Source organism: Salmo salar, chromosome ssa18, assembly GCF_905237065.1.
Source record: "Salmo salar chromosome ssa18, Ssal_v3.1, whole genome shotgun sequence".
NCBI lineage: Eukaryota > Metazoa > Chordata > Actinopteri > Salmoniformes > Salmonidae > Salmo > Salmo salar.
Window position 1 is genome coordinate 78,912,588 of NC_059459.1, and position 16,455 is coordinate 78,929,042.

General features: G+C 42.8%; 1 protein-coding gene and 1 long non-coding RNA gene across 4 annotated transcripts in view; one reads left to right on the forward strand and one right to left on the reverse strand.

The window, feature by feature from the left end:
* LOC106578106 (1-phosphatidylinositol 4,5-bisphosphate phosphodiesterase beta-3-like) overlaps nt 1-12,681 on the reverse strand; it is a 94,453-nt gene extending 81,772 nt beyond the window's left edge. Inside the window, exons 1-2 of one of the 2 annotated variants that reach the window (XM_045700505.1) lie at nt 11,879-12,681; nt 1-85 (exon numbers count right to left, since the gene is read on the reverse strand). The exon at nt 1-85 is cut by the window's left edge and continues 2 nt beyond it. In XM_045700505.1, the coding sequence (XP_045556461.1) occupies nt 1-85; nt 11,879-11,977 (184 nt within the window). In that variant the 5' untranslated portion in view covers nt 11,978-12,681. The remainder of the gene's footprint in view (nt 86-11,878) is intronic. The other variant, XM_045700504.1, reaches the window with a different exon arrangement.
* A 2,322-nt stretch (nt 12,682-15,003) lies between these two features.
* On the forward strand, nt 15,004-16,413 carry LOC106578129 (uncharacterized). Of its 2 annotated transcripts, XR_006760269.1 has the most exons (3): nt 15,004-15,654; nt 15,906-16,008; nt 16,224-16,413. It is a non-coding gene; the product is annotated as an uncharacterized lncRNA (long non-coding RNA). The 2 variants fall into 2 exon arrangements; XR_001322344.2 differs by having other exon boundaries at nt 15,004-16,008.
* The last annotated feature ends 42 nt before the right edge of the window (nt 16,414-16,455 follow it).

The following is a 16,455-nucleotide window of genomic DNA, read 5'->3' on the forward strand; positions in this document are numbered from 1 at the left end:
TGTTGGCCCCACCAGTCCAGTAAAGGAAGAATCCATCGGGGTCTACCTTCAGAGTGATGAGGGTGGGGTGACCACTGTTGGGCTCCTATACACACACACACACACACACACACACACACACACACACACACACGTTAATACATCGAGATATACACACTGTACACATATGACTAAAATGTGACCGGCCCGGAGGTTGGAAAGCCAGGTCTCCTGCATGCCATACAACTGTGTTAACCTGCTGAGCTAAAGCCTAGGCATTAGCTGGGGGGGAGCTAATCCAAGACTTCAGGTCTCATACTTTGAGTCTCAGGTCCGATGCTGGCTCCTGGCACGGCAGAGATGGGAAGAAACCGTTGAAAATGCATATTAACCTTTTTCTATTACAGTTTACTGCATTAGACGTGCCGGGTCTAGAGTCAGCTTCCCCTCCCCCAATCCAAAACGTAACAATTAGTGGGGGGGGGGGGAATGCAACACTGACCCAGGATCAGATTGGACGCTTCAAGGTGTGAGTTCTATATCATGTATTTCTGTTTCTATGATTGAACCAGCCCTACCTTCAGTGTGGGCTCTGTGGTTGGCTACAGAGAGGAGAGGAGAAATGAGGGCGGCCACAATATTGTCTTAACTGTATAATGTATCATTCTTCATCTACATCACTAGTACAGATCTAGGATGAGCTCAACCAAAGAGTCAAACAAACCAGGATGAGCTCAACCTAACCTTAATGATTAGAGTCAAACAAACCAGGATGAGCTCAACCTAACCTTAATGATTAGAGTCAAACAAACCAGGATGAGCTCAACCTAACCTTAATAGGAGTAAAACAAAACAGGATGAGCTCAACCTAACCTTAATGATTACAGTCAAACAAACCAGGATGAGCTCAACCTAACCTTAATGATTAGAGTCAAACAAACCAGGATGAGCTCAACCTAACCTTAATGATTAGAGTCAAACAAAACAGACCTTGGATCGGTGTCTAAGATGCACTATGCAGAAATCTCTCCACCATTTCCTGGTTGCTAAAATTCCAATAGTTTGACAAATTTCAGTTTATGTGACAAAACAATAAGGCTGGCCCCATTTAGTCCAGTGGTCGATTGTTTGGTCGATAGGCTGTCGGTCGACCAAGATTTCTTTAGCCGAGCAGTCGCATATATTTGCATTTATTATTTTCATGGTGCATAAGACACCTGTCTGATTGGCCCCTGGGGGTGGTAGTCTATCACATGTAATACTGAAAACAGTCTATGGTTATATTATGTAAAAATAATGGTGCAAAACACTAATAAATCTTATAACAAATTATCTTTCTCCCGCGTTGGATACGGTCGCTGTACGCGGTTCTGAAACATAATCTTCAGTGCACCATAGAATTTGCACCTTTCCCTGTGTTGCTATGTTCATAATAGCAAAGTTAACCAGCATATTGGGATTGAGAACCATGTGGCGGAGGCAGCAGCAGCAGCGATGAGGTAACAGCCCTTGCCTTAGCCTAATTGTCTAAGAAAATGAAGGAGAGAGGAAACCAACTTAATTAGGTCAACAGCCTAACTGTTAAAATGTGCCTGGCTTTATACATCATCCAGATACAGTAGCAGTCAAAAGTTTGGACAAACTAACTCATTCAAGGGTTTTTCTTTATTTTGACTATTTTCTACATTGTAGAATAATAGTGAAGAACTCAAAACTATGAAATAATACATATGGAATCATGTTGTAACCAAAACAAAAAGTGTTAAATCAAAATATATTCAATATTTGAGATTCTTCAAAGTAGCCACCTTTTGCCTTGATGACAGCTTTGCACACTCTTGGCACTCATCCTGTTTAGTCTTAGTACTGTAACCTACTTAGGCCTATATTTCAATATAAAGGCTACTGTATCAATCATTCATTCCTTCATGCCCTCACATAGCATACGAGACATTCATGCTTTGAATAAAGTATATAAACATTTTTATGGTAATATGGCCGTATTGTCTCTCATGAGTTTCACAAAATTGTACCAAACGGACCAGTTCGTAGCTGGATTCTTCACCGATCTTTTATACCTTCTCTAGAACATAAATGTCGTTCGGTTCTCCAATTCTGTGAGGTGGAAGAATTCCTTTGTCTCTCTATGAAAACACTCTGTCTCTCTATACTGTGGCCATGAGGCGGGACATTTTCTTAGGAATTTACGACCCCTTCTGACCACAGCAGCCTGGGTGTAGGAGACAGAGGAAGATAGGTGCAGAAGTAGGGGGATGGTGCAGAGGGAGGGGGTCAACTGTGCTCGCTGTACCCAAAGAGGGCAACGTCATGACAACTATAAGCTAAATAATAATATAACATAATATAATACTATAACCTAAATAATAATATATCATATAATACAATAAGCTAAATAATAATATAACATCATATAATACTTTAACCTGTTATGGCTAGGGGGCAGTATTTTCACGGCCGGATAAAAAACGTACCCGATTTAATCTGATTATTACTCCTGCCCAGAAACTAGAATATGCATATAATTATTAGCTTTGGATAGAAAACACTCCAAAGTTTCTAAAACTGTTTGAATGGTGTCTGTGAGTATAACAGAACTCATTTGGCAGGCCAAAACCTGAGAAGATTCTGTACAGGAAGTACCCTGTCTGACCATTTCTTGGCCTTCTTGATTATCTCTATCCAAAACAGGGGATCTCTGCTGTTACGTGACACTTCCTACGGCTCCCATGGGCTCTCAGAAGGCGGCAAAAAACTGAATCGTGGCTTTGCAGGCTCTGGCTGAAAAACAGTAGCGCGTTTGGATAGTGGCCGGTCACAGTACTATGAGACTCAGGCTCGTGCACGAGGGGATCCCATGCTTTTATTTTCTCTCTCTTTGTACGTAAACACGCTTTCCCGGTCGGAATATTATCGCTTTTTTACGAGAAAAATGGCATAAAAATTGATTTTAAACAGCGGTTGACATGCTTCGAAGTACGGTAATGGAATATTTAGAATTTTTTTGTCACGAAATGCGTCGTGCGCGTGACCCTTATTTACACTTCGGATAGTGTCTTGAACGCACGAACAAAACGCCGCTATTTGGATATAACTATGGATTATTTTGAACCAAACCAACATTTGTTATTGAAGTAGCAGTCCTGGGAGTGCATTCTGACGAAGAACACCAAAGGTAATCAAACTTTTCTAATAGTAAATCGGAGTTTGGTCAGGGCTAAACTTGGTGGGTGTCAAAATAGCTAGCCTGTGATGGCCGGGCTATCTACTCAGAATATTGCAAAATGTGCTTTCACCGAAAAGCTATTTTAAAATCGGACACCTCGATTGCACAAAGGAGTTCTGTATCTATAATTCTTAAAATAATTGTTATGCTTTTTGTGAACGTTTATCGTGAGTAATTTAGCAAATTCACCGGAAGTGTTCGGTTGGAATGCTAGTTCTGAACGTCACATGCTAATGTAAAAAGCTGGTTTTTGATATAAATATGAACTTGATTGAACAAAACATGCATGTATTGTATAACATAATGTCCTAGGCGTGTCATCTGATGAAGATCAAAGGTTAGTGCTGCATTTAGCTGTGGTTTTGGTTTTTGTGACATTATATGCTAGCTTGAAAAATGGGTGTCTGATTATTTCTGGCTGGGTACTCTGCTGACATAATCTAATGTTTTGCTTTCGCTGTAAAGCCTTTTTGAAATCGGACAGTGTGGTTAGATAAAAGAGAGTTTTGTCTTTAAAATGCTGCAAAATAGTCATATGTTTGAAAAATGGAAGATTTTGTATTTTTGAGGAATTTGTAATTCGCGCCACGCCTATCATTGGATATTGGAGCAGGTGTTCCGCTAGCGGAACGTCTAGATGTAAGAGGATAAGCTACATCTATAACAATTCTACCTAATATAATATAAGCCACACACACACACACACACACACACACACACGCCTCTTTGCTTGACATCATGGGAAAATCAAAAGAAATCAGCCAAGACCTCAGGAAAAAAAAAACTGTAGACCTCCACAAGTCTGGTTCATCCTTGGGAGCAATTTCCAAACGCCTGAAGGTACCGCGTTCATCTGTACAAACAATAGTACGCAAGTATAAACACCATGGGACCACGCAGGCATCACACCACTCTGTCTCTTAGAGATGAACGTACTTTGGTGCGAAAAGTGCAAATCAATCCCAGAACAACAGCAAAGGACCTTGTGAAGATGCTGGAGGAAACAGGTACAAAAGTATCTATATCCACAGTAAAACGAGTCCTATATCGACATAACCTGAATGGCCGCTCAGCAAGGAAGAAGCCACTGCTCCAAAACCGCCATAAAAAAGCCAGAATACGGTTTGCAACTGCACATGGGGACAAAGATTGTACTTTTTGGAGAAATGTCCTCTGGTCTGACGAAACAAAAATAAAACTGTTTGGCCATAATGACCATCGTTATGTTTGGAGGAAAAAGGGGGATGCTTGCAAGCCGAAGAACACCATCCCAACCGTGAAGCACGGGGGTGGCAGCATCATGTTGTGGGGGTGCTTTGCTGCAGGAGGGACTGGTGCACTTCACAAAATAGATGGCATCATGAGGATGGAAAATTATGTGGATATATTGAAGCAACATCTCAAGACATCAGTCAGAAAGTTAAAGCTTGGAATATGATGAAAGAAATAAAAGCTGAAATAAATCACTCTCTCTACTATTATTCTAACATTTCACATTCTCCAAATAAAGTGGTGATCCTAACTGACCTAAGACAGGGAATTTTTACTAGGATTAAATGTCAGGAATTGTGAAAAACTGAGTTTAAATGTATTTGGCTAAGGTGTATGTAAACTTCCGACTTTTCATTTTACTAGGCAAGTCAGTTAAGAATAAATTCTTATTTTCAATGACGGCCTAGGAACAGTGGGTTAACTGCCTTGTTCGGGGGAAGAACCACAGATTTGTACCTAGTCACCTCGGGGATTCGATCTTGCAACCTTTCAGGTTATTAGTCCAACACTCTAACCACTAGGCTACGCTGCCGACTTCAACTGTATGTATGTATGTATGTATGTATGTATGTATGTATGTATAAAATACAGTATATACTACATAATATAATACTATATAATAATACTATCTACTACAAGCAACACTTGCTCCTATACCTTTTTCTTGATAACCACTAGTTTCCACAACTAATTCAAATCTCTTCCACACATCTGACTTCCCCTCCTGAGAAACCAGTAAACATTTGCTCGCTTCCAGTTTATTTTTCACATCCCCCGCATCCATTTTGCTGTCACATGTTACTGTGACGGGAGTTTGTTATAACTAATTTATTGATGTGATTATGACAGCATAAAACCAAAAGGGCGATTCCATGGTAACAGCTAATAGATTGGATTACATAAAAAAATAAAATAGGATTCAAAAAACAATGATTCCAAAGTTTAACAAACCATACAACCCTTTGCATAGGGACTACTTTTAACAATTTCCACTGAAAAATGTAAAATTAAAAACATCTAATTGAAGAACAGTGCCGATGCAACGTTTGGTAAGAGAATGAAGGTTTGTGCTGTTGATGCCGTCATTATGTTAACAAGTAAATGTTATTGTTTTTTTTGTGTGTGAACAATCTGAGTGTTACTGGGGAATTGATTAAAAGTTATATCCACCCTAATCATTCATTTCTTCCATCGCTGACTCATGTCTCCTTTCCTTTCCAGTGCTGTCTCCTCATCTCTCCTCTCTCATTATGTCTCTCAGAAGGCCCCTGTAGGGGCCAGGAGTGGTTTCAGTGTCCTCCATAACCATTTACTGTACATGGAGGTTTCACTTTCCACCATCTCTCTCACACACACACACACACACACACACACACACACACACACACACACACACACACACACACACACACACACACACACACCTTTTCTTCCGAGAGTGACATAGAAATACCAGGTAATCTAGAGGCAAAAGAAACACACACCTATTTAGGTGAGGTGCAGGCTAGCGGAGGACTTAAAAAAACAAAACACTAACACTTTTTAGGAGCTCCGCTCCCTCCCTAATCTTACCTCCTCTCCCTCTCATTCAGCTTCCCTCCCTCCCTCATCTTACCTCCCTTCCCTCCCTCCCTCCCCTCTCATTCAGCTCCCGCTCCCTCATCTTACCTCCTCTCCCTCTCATTCAGCCCCCCCTCCCTCCCTCCCTCATCTTACCTCCTCTCCCTCTCATTCAGCTCCCCTCCCTCTCATTCTAGTCTTCCTCATCTTCTCGGATCTCTGTTTATTACCCCAGTCTTCCTCCTCTCTCCTCCTCCTCCTCCTCTCCATCTCTCCACTCAACCTGTTGCTCTCCAGATCCCTCCATGCACAGGCCTTATTAATGATAGTCTATTCACACATGGATATGGGTTCTGCTCTCCCTCACCTCTCCCTCACAGCTAGGGAACACTACAAACAACTCAGCCATTCCAGAAGCCAACAACTGTCTCTCTTGTCTAGCTCAGAGTGTGACTGTGTGGTTTATGCTCTTTTCTCATGTGCGGTCACTGCTGCTGTGTTCAATACTGCTGCCTAACGAACGCTAAGACAAACACACAACATTATTATTACCACACTATGAACCGCCTGGGAACACTGACGGACACAGCCTGCTGTATAACGTAGAGATACGGCGAGAGGGTGGGAAGGAGAGAGGGAACAGGAAGAAAGCGGTGGAGGAGGGAGAGAGATAAGGTGGAGAGAGGAGAGAGAGAGAGAATGTTCTCATTATGTATAGTATAAAGGTAAAGTCTGTTTCTTCATATCAGCACCTCATAAATCAGTTATTATACAGGGATAACCAGTGTGTGTGTGTGTGTGTGTGTGTGTGTGTGCTGCTCTGGCAACATAAAGGTTGATGACAGCAGAGAACCTTTGGACTCTGGTGAGGAGAAGAGAGTAAAGGGGGAGGGGAGAGGAGAAGGGAAAGGGACGACGGGAAAATCATTAAGTGAAAAAGAAAAGAGGGAGAGAGAAGAAGAGGAGGAGGAGGGATAGAGGACAGGAGGGATAGGGAGAGAGAAGAAGAGGAGGAGGGAGAATAGAGGACAGGAGGGATAGGGAGAGAGAAGAAGAGGAGGAGGGAGAATAGAGGACAGGAGGGATAGGGAGAGAGAAGAAGAGGAGGAGGGAGAATAGAGGACAGGAGGGATAGGGAGAGAGAAGAAGAGGAGGAGGAAGAATAGAGGACAGGAGGGATAGGGAGAGAGAAGAAGAGGAGGAGGAAGAATAGAGGACAGGAGGGAAGAGGAGAGAGAAGAAGAGGAGGAGGGAGAATAGAGGACAGGAGGGATAGGGAGAGAGAAGAAGAGGATGAGGGAAGAATAGAGGACAGGAGGGATATGGAGAGAGAAGAAGAGGAGGAGGGGGAATGGAGGAGCGGTGAGGAGTACACATGTCAATCCCAGAATCCCTCACTTCACATGTGGCTGTGCTTGACCTACAACCTTTCCTCTCCCCGTCTTTCTTGTCCCCTCTGTCTCTACCACTCCTTCCGTCTTCCCTTCATTCTTTCCCTCTGCCTCTCTGTCCCTCCCCCCCTCCATCTCCACTGTAACTGTATTTCAGTACATGGTGTGACTCGTTTAGACAATCACTGAGTTTCCCCCCCCCCTCCCCCCGTCAATACAATGGGCTTTGATCTCTCTCTGTGTTTCTCAGCCCTCTGTTAGAGTGTAATGGTGTGTTTCACTGTGAGCTCTCTCTCTAATTCAGGAGCAGAACGGATGTAGTTGAGGGAGAGAGTAGGGAGAGAGGGAGCGAAGAAGGGAGGGGAAAGTAGTTTTGGCTCCAGAGAGCACAACTAGCTGAGACAGGAAGTCATTCAGAGTGAAACACAAAACACCCAGAATAAAACCACATTCACTGTAGGGGAAAGATTCACTTTCTATAGTGTGTCTGTGTGTGTGTGTAAAGTGTCAACACAACAGTGGATATCGCGCCAGCTAACAAGTTGATTTATGATAAATGGTCTTTATGAACACCCACACACACACCCACAACCAAACACACCCACACACACCCACAACCAAACACACCCACAACCAAACACACCCACACACACCCACACCCACACACACCCACAACCAAACACACCCACACACACACCCACAACCAAACACACCCACAACCAAACACACCCACACACACCCACAACCAAACACACCCACAACCAAAACACACATCCACACACACCCACAACCAAACACACACACCCACACCCACAACCAAACACACCTACCGGCCCCTCTTCTGGTCCCAGTCTGGCTGTAACGATACATGAATAATGAATTACCAATACACACAGACACTAATAAACTCTTCCACCATACTGACATGAGATGTGTAGACTGATGTATTGGTGTCTGTTTGGAAGAAGAAAAGAACATCCTATTGAAACACGTTGTAAAGTACTTCAGGCGCCCACGACTAAAATACTGACAGTTAAACTAAATATCTCCCACACACACACACACGCAGGCCACGGTTGCCAGGTGAGGTGGTTACCATGCGAGCAGGTTGCCAGGCGAGGTGGTGTGAAACACGCGGAAGATCTCAGGTTTTCTGTAAAACTTGTTTATCTTGCTTTATTAAAGTACAGATTGTATACCTGTCTATCTGCTACACCAATAGTACTAAAATAGCCCTACAATGGTTCCTAAAATACAGTTATGACCATACACATTTAGGTGTTTCAGCCTAGGCTAAATTCTGATTCACCTCTTACGTTACATTGTACACAATAATGTGATTGATTGTGGATAGTCTGATTTAATATAAACATTTGTTTAAAACGTTTAAATGCTTTGCAAGAACAACAATTTCCCTAATAATCCTGTTTACATGGACACATCTCAAATCAGGCAGCTTGATGAGACTTGTGATAAATGCAGAAAATCACCAATCCAAAATAAACGCTCTACCACACTGACCATGTTATTTTTGGGAAGAACATTTTATTCAGAGTTCGGACAGATACAAGTTTGTATGTGAAAACTATTTCAAAGATAAGATACTTTCAGTTGTTCTGAACTCACTTGACTTGCACAAGAGGGAGCGAGTCTTGAACTGCTGGTGTTGGCACATGTACAGGTCAAACACACAGTGCTGGGACTCTGCTTAAAAAGGTGTTTCCATGTCCTAATCATTTGAAAGATTACTCTTAAAAACAGTGTTTTAAAATCAGCGTATGCTTACTTTGATTTTGAATTTAGGGCGATTAATATAAAACAGAGTAAGGCGTTTACATGACTGATGCATAATCTACCTACTGTCAGTTTAATAAGGAATTATTACTAAGCATGCAAACGTTTGACTCTAGTCTAGGCCTAAACTCCGTCTTTCAAATTTCCTTGTCAACAGAGCAGAGACAGAGAACGTAAAAGTTGGGGAAGAAAACAGGGGGGGGGGGTTGGTCAATACCAGCAGTGTCATTTGCCCCGTTCAAAACATCTGGGAAGTCTGAAAAACTCAAGGTCAAATCATGAGGTCAGTGATCTTTAGGTTGGAAAGTCAGAGCTCTAAGAAGAGGCCCAAGTTCCCGAGTTGGATGACCGTTCAAATTTATTTTTTTTCCCCAGTCGGAGCTCGTCCCCCCCGAGTTCCTGGTTGTTCTGAACGCACGAAAGTTGGAAATCTGAGATTTCCCGAGTTCCTGGTTGTTCTGAACGTGGCATAAAAAAAAAAACCTGAGCTGAGGAAAAACTTGTTTGACAAGAACTCAAAACAGAGAACAGAGCTAGGCCTATCTGTAGCTGCAGATGGGCTTTGCGTCCTAAATTGCACCCTACATCCTATATCGTGCACTACTTTTGAACAGAACCCATAGGGATACGTTGGGACAGGAACCTGTGTGTTGACATGTAGCCTAGCCTAGCGTTTCCCCAACTCATTTTTGTTGTAGCCCCCTTTTTTCTTTTTAAGGGCATCTGTGACCAACAGATGCATATTCCCAGTCATGTGAAATTCATAAATTAGGGCCTTGTGAACTGATTTAAATTGACCGATTTCCTCATATGAACCGTAACTCAGTCAAATCTTTGAACATTGTTGCATGTTGCCTTTGTATTTTGGTTCAGTGTAGTATGATATGTTACGTTTCATATGGTATGTATTAACGTCCATCACCCATTTCGTATGATATGTTACAAATTACAATCCGTATTATACACTACATCGCAAAAAGTATGTGGACACCCCTTCAAATTAGTGGATTCGGCTATTATAGCCACACCCGTTGCTGACATGTGTATAAAAATCGAGCACACCGCCATGCAATCTCCATAGACAAACATTGGCTTTACTGAAGAGCTCAGTGACTTTCAACGTGTCACCGTCATAGGATTCCGACAAGTCAGTTCGTCAAATTTCGGCACCGCTAGAGCTGCTCCGGTCAACTGTAAGCGCTGCTATTGTTAAGTGGAAATGGCTAGGAGCAACAATGGCTCAGCCGCAAAGTGGTAGGCCACACAAGCTCACAGAATGGGACTGCCGAGTGGTGATGCGTGTGGAAATAGTCTGTCCTCGGTTGCAACACTCACTGCCGAGTTCCAAACTTCCTCTCGAAGCAACGTCAGCACAAGAACTGTTCGTCAGGAACTTCATGAAATGGGTTTCCACACAAGCCTAAGATCACCATGCGCAAGGCCAAGCTTCGGCTGGAGTGGTGTAAAGCTCGCCGCCGTTGCACTCTGGAGTAGTGGAAAAGTGTTCTCTGGAGTGATGACTCCCGCTTCACCATCTAGCAGTCCAACCGATGAATCTGGGCTTGGCAGATGCCAGGAGAACACTACCTGCCCCAGTGCATAGTGCCAACTGTAAAGTTTGGTGGAGGAGGAATAATGGTCTGGGGCGGTTTTTCATGGTTAAGGCCCCTTAGTTCCAGTTAAGGGAAATCTTAATGCTACAGCATATTCTATAAGATTCTGTGCTTCCAACTTTGTGGCAACAGTTTGGGGACGGCCCCTTCCTGTTTGCGCATGACAATGCCCCCAGGCACAAAGCGAGGTCTATACAGAAATGGTTTGTTGAGATCGGTGTGAAAGAACTTGAATGGCCTGCACAAAGCCCTGACCTCAACCCCATCGAACATCTTTGGGATGAATTGGAACGCCAACTGCAAGCCAGTCCTCATTGCCCAACACCAGTGCCCAACCTCACTAATGCTCTTGTGGCTGACTGGATGCAAGTCCCTGCAGCAATGTTCCAACATCTCGTGGAAAGCCTTCCCAGAAGAGTGGAGACTGTTATAGCAGCAAAGGGGGGGACCAACTCCATATTAATGCCCATGATTTTGGAATGAGATGTTCGACAAGCAGGTACTTTTGGTCATGTAGTGTATGTTATGAATTGTGCAATGTCATGTTATGAATTCTAGCTAGGTGGCTAAAGTTAGCTAGCTCACTAACGTTAGCTAGGGGTTATGTTTAAGGTTAGGATTAAGTTTACGAGTTAAAGTGTTAAGGTTTGGGTTAGTTAAGTAACCATTGGTCTTACTTAACCATACAAAACGTAACCTATACTAAATGGAGTCTGAGCGATTTACGTACAGAATCATACGAAATGCTCTGAGACCAGGTTGAGTCTGTACTACAGCCTCTGGGCTGCTATGACTGTGGTGTCAAAAGTCAACTTAGTCTCTCACAACCAACATGGCTCTACAAAGTAATGTCCACAAAGTACAGATTTCTCAAAACATTCACAAATAGTTATACTACTATTATATTTTAAATGAATGGCGCTTGAATGCCACTTATGGCGGGGGAGAAAATACCAGAAGAATACACACACACACACACACACACACACACACACACACGTTGGATATCTAGGTAGGCTACTAACCTCGTCCCATTTTATAAACTTGCTCCCCCGTTTTAGTATGTCGTGAACCGACACCGGTTTGAGCTGTAGAGCGTGGACTCCGGGCTTCGCCCCTGCCATGGCTCCGGGTCAACGCCGTGTGGCAACGCCTAAACTCCGAGTGCAGCGACCTGCCCTAGTCACTGCCCCTTGGTCCTCGGGGCTAAGTCCTTTTCCGGGATGATTTGTGACTTGCAGCTCTTGAAGTTGCTCTAGGACTTAGTAAATACGATAAATTGTCTCTTTTAACAGTCGAGGCTTGAGTATTCAGCTATCCTAAAATAATTCTAAAAGTCTCACGTTGAGAAGAGTCGAGTAACTGCGTTCTTGTGCGCAGCGCGTATGTCTCGTTTAATTGCGTTGAATGGCTATAAAGCACCCTATCTTCATTCCATCCGCCTATGATTGTCTCCCTCTCTCTTTCGTTTTCTTTTAAAAGCTGTACTCAAACGTTCCCTTCTCCACACTCGTCCAGCCGGATTCTTCTCTTTCTTCCTTCATGTTTTTGAGAAAGGGGGGAGCACGCAGGACAGAGCGAGAAGGAAGGAGAGATTCAGTGAGTAAGAGTGAGGGAAAAAAACGTTTTTTTTTTCTTTCTTCTCTACTCTCTCTCTTCTTTTCAGACAGACAGACGCTGTCATTCCATTTTTTTATTTGAGGCGTGTTCTGTGCGTTGGGGACTTTACGCTGAAGCGTGGCAAGAACGATGGAGGTTTTTTAACGCGCTCGAACTGCCAGCTAACACAAAGTGATCCGTTCTCATGCAATGCTGCGTCCTACAACACCCAATAAAGAATGCCAGCTATGCTGAAGCGTGTTTCCTCTGCAGGCCCGATCTTTGGGGATATGCCGCTCTAGGCGAGACCCCATCGATCCCGATCCCCTTCCGAAATACAATAGTAGTCTAGACATTGTCCGCCACAATGCACTTTTATTTAATGCCAATCCATGTGGTAGCCTACCGTTTTTTTGAAAACAGGCTGTTGCATTGGCTTAATAGTCCTGAGACCTGACAAAAACATACAAATGCTCTTATCCAGTGCAATATACAGTAGTGAATGCAGACGTTTACATACTAGTCCCTGCGGGAATCAATCCCACGACCCTGGCAGCGCAAGTACCATACTCTACCAACTGAGCCACACGGGAATATCAGCTATTTTGGGGAGCGCTAAACTTCCTTTAAAGTATCTGCCCAAAATTATAGATGTATTTCTGTTTATACAGAAATGAATTAAATATGTCAAATTACTTCACCAGAGAGCATGATTTAGCCACGGAGGATCATTGGCTGCTTTAAAAAGAAAAGTGTGTTTGGTTTGAAATAACAAGCTGTGTCGGCCTGTGCCTAGCTGATTATTGAGTTGCTGCTGTCAGTGAAAACCATCTACAATATGAAGATGATGGGTCTAGAGTATAAACAGTTTGAAATGTTATGACAAGAAGAAGAGGAGGGGCCTGTGGTGAAGATATAAACAGTCTCTCTCCAGAAGGCACTGAGCTGTTTCCCCGCCAATTCTTCCTCGTTAATTGTTTCATGTGAATTGTTTGCCATTTGATTGTTTATTTGTATCAATTCCCCATTACACACGTCACCAGTAGTACATTTACCATTAATCCCCATCATTTGGTTACGTTCATTTCTGTTAATGCATGTTTTAATGAAGTCATTTGCTGTTCTCATTCTCTGAGTGGAAATGCTGTGAGAAACACGTTTTGGTTTATTTCATACCATCACTTATGAGTAAAAAAAAAAAAAAAAAGCTAGCAACATTTTTTAAGCTGTCCCCAAATTAATATAATTGGTTGAGAGTTTGTTTTGAAATGCACATGGATACTCCTGTGTGGTTTGGTCAGCATGTAAGTCAACAAAGTCATAAAAAAAAAAATCCATTGTGAATGATAATAGTTGCTAAAAACACCAGGCTTCAGTGTGAAAGAGCAGAAATGTCTCTGAGGATCCCATTTATCCAGAGGAAACGTCATAAAATACCTGAACACTTTTCCCTTACACAATATCAGCAGTGTCGAACCCGAGCTCACTGGTGAGGGAAAACCTGAGGGCCCAGAATAGGCTAGTTCGCTATAGCATTACAGCTTTGGGCCGGACACAGTTGATTGATTTGATACAATGCATATACATTTCTACATTTCACTAGCTATAGCACAAGGCAAGACAGACAGAACGGGAGGCAGACAGGCGGAGTAGAAAGATGAATGCGACTGAAAGAACCTGCATTTATCAGGATATTTTCTCATGTTTTTATTTTGTCGGCTTTATGTATTTTTACTTAGTTGACAATGGAAGTCATAGGACAATGGGCACACACTGGTTGAATCAACGTGGTTCCCACGTAATTTCAATGAAATTTACATTGTGGCCTCCCGAGTGACACAGTGGCCTAAGGCACTGCATCGCAGTACTAGCTGTGCCACTAGAGATCCTGGTTCGAGGCCAGGCTCTGTCGCAGCCGATCAGGATACCCATGGGGCGGTGCACAACTGTCCAGGTTAGTGGCGGGTTTGGCCGGCAGGGATGTTCTTGTTCCATTGTGCACTAGCAACTCCTGTGGCTGCTTGGCACAATGGTTGTTGGTGTACGGTGACACATTGGTGCTGCTGGTTTCCAGGTTATTAAGTGGACATTGTGTCAAGAAGCAGCTTGGCTGGGTTGTGTCTCAGAGGACACATGGCTCTTGACCTTCGCCTCTCCTGAGTCTGTACGGGAATTGCAGCAATGGGACAAGACTGTAGATACCATCGTGGGATAAGACTGCTTGTGTGTCCAGTAGGAGGCCTACTGCTGCATTGTCCTTGAGACTTTCTCTGAATTTCCATGAGCTCGTTTCTTTAGCTGCCAATGGTTCACGGTATATCAGTGTTTCCATATAACAGAGGCTTGTGCTAACAGTATAACTTTCTAAAAATGTACTTTAAAGTGGCACTCCAGTCTCCTTTTCACCTCACATGAACCTGATTTACTTAACAAAATGATGCACATCTCAATAGGTTGTCCAGGTAACTCATGACATCACGAGTGGGGGAGGGGGGGGCTTTCTTCTTTTGTTCTCTATTGTTCCTCAGGCAGGGGGGGAGGCCGATGACATCACGACTTCCCATCAAACCAACTCCTTGAATGCAAAGTTCAAAAATCACCGGAGGACATCTTTAAGGAAAATGTTTTTATTTTTAATGTTTCGCTTAACATAATATTATTAATTGTAAAAAAAATTTTTAAAAAAAATGCATTAAAATGTCTGTAAGAGGATAAGCAACAACAAATGTAGGTATTAATAAAGCACTTCTATATCTTCTAAAATACTTTTTACAACGGAGGAAGAGGAGTGCCAAGATGGAGTTGGCTTCCAAACGGCGACCCCTGTCAGTCATCGAGTGTATATATATATAAATCATCGGCTCAGAAACCAGCTAGCTATTACATTGAAATGTATGCATTGCTTTACATTGGTTGTTATTCCATTGAAATGTATGCATTGCTTTACATTGGTTGTTATTCCATTGAAATGTATGCATTGCTTTACATTGGTAGTTATTCCATTGAAATGTATGAATTGCTTTACATTGGTTGTTATTCCATTGAAATCCACAAAGTGCTTTGCATTGGTTTTTCAGGTAACCAAGGAAGAAGGCACTGAGCCCCAAGTTGTCCCCACAAACTCCAGTGCTTGAGATGTCCTCCTCCTCTAACTTATTCTTCAATAATTTCATTCCCAGTGTGCTGCACTGACTGCCGACAGGTTAGGACAGTCCCGTGTGGCTCAGTTGGTAGAGCATGACACTTGCAGTGCCAGGGTTGTGGGTTCGATTCCCACAAGGAGCCATTATTAAAACGTATGCACTCACACCAGTAAATTGCTCTGGATTAGAGTGCACGTAAAATGACAGACAGGGACATTTTTATTTATGTCTTTGGATAAAAGTTTAAACGTCATCAATGAGTATCTCTTCACCCTTAGATATTAGAAAACATGTATCTTCTGTGTTGTAGGGGTGACATGCTGTGACTAAAGGACATCGGACGTGAGTTGTCTTCCAGAGAAAACAAAAGAGGCCAAGTGACCTGGCAGAGGATGCTGAAACACTTCTAAATGGTAAGACAATCTTGTCTCCATCATCATACAAAATGGAAATGATACACCCCTCATTCAAATAGTAAGTATACATGCTAAATAATTACACATACTGTGATGAGAACATTTCTACAATGTAGTCCACCTGTCCTACCAGTGAAAATGCTTCCCTTATCCACAGAGTGTGACAGTCATTTCTAACAGCCCTGCTAACTTTCTTGGTTGTTATTTTTAAGGTTGGAACCAACACGTGCAGTATCTCCATCATTTGCCGCCAGCTCAGGGACAAGTCTCACTGCTCACAGCCCTGTGTAAATGTATTTAGTGGACAGGTGCTGGACCTTTTCAAACGTATCCGTCTTGTTTATCTTGTATTTTCCATTGTGTTAGTGATAGGTGGGGTGAAATAAAAGATTGTTTGCAATGCATTGTCTCATTCATTACTTCTATCATTCAGTATTAAAAATA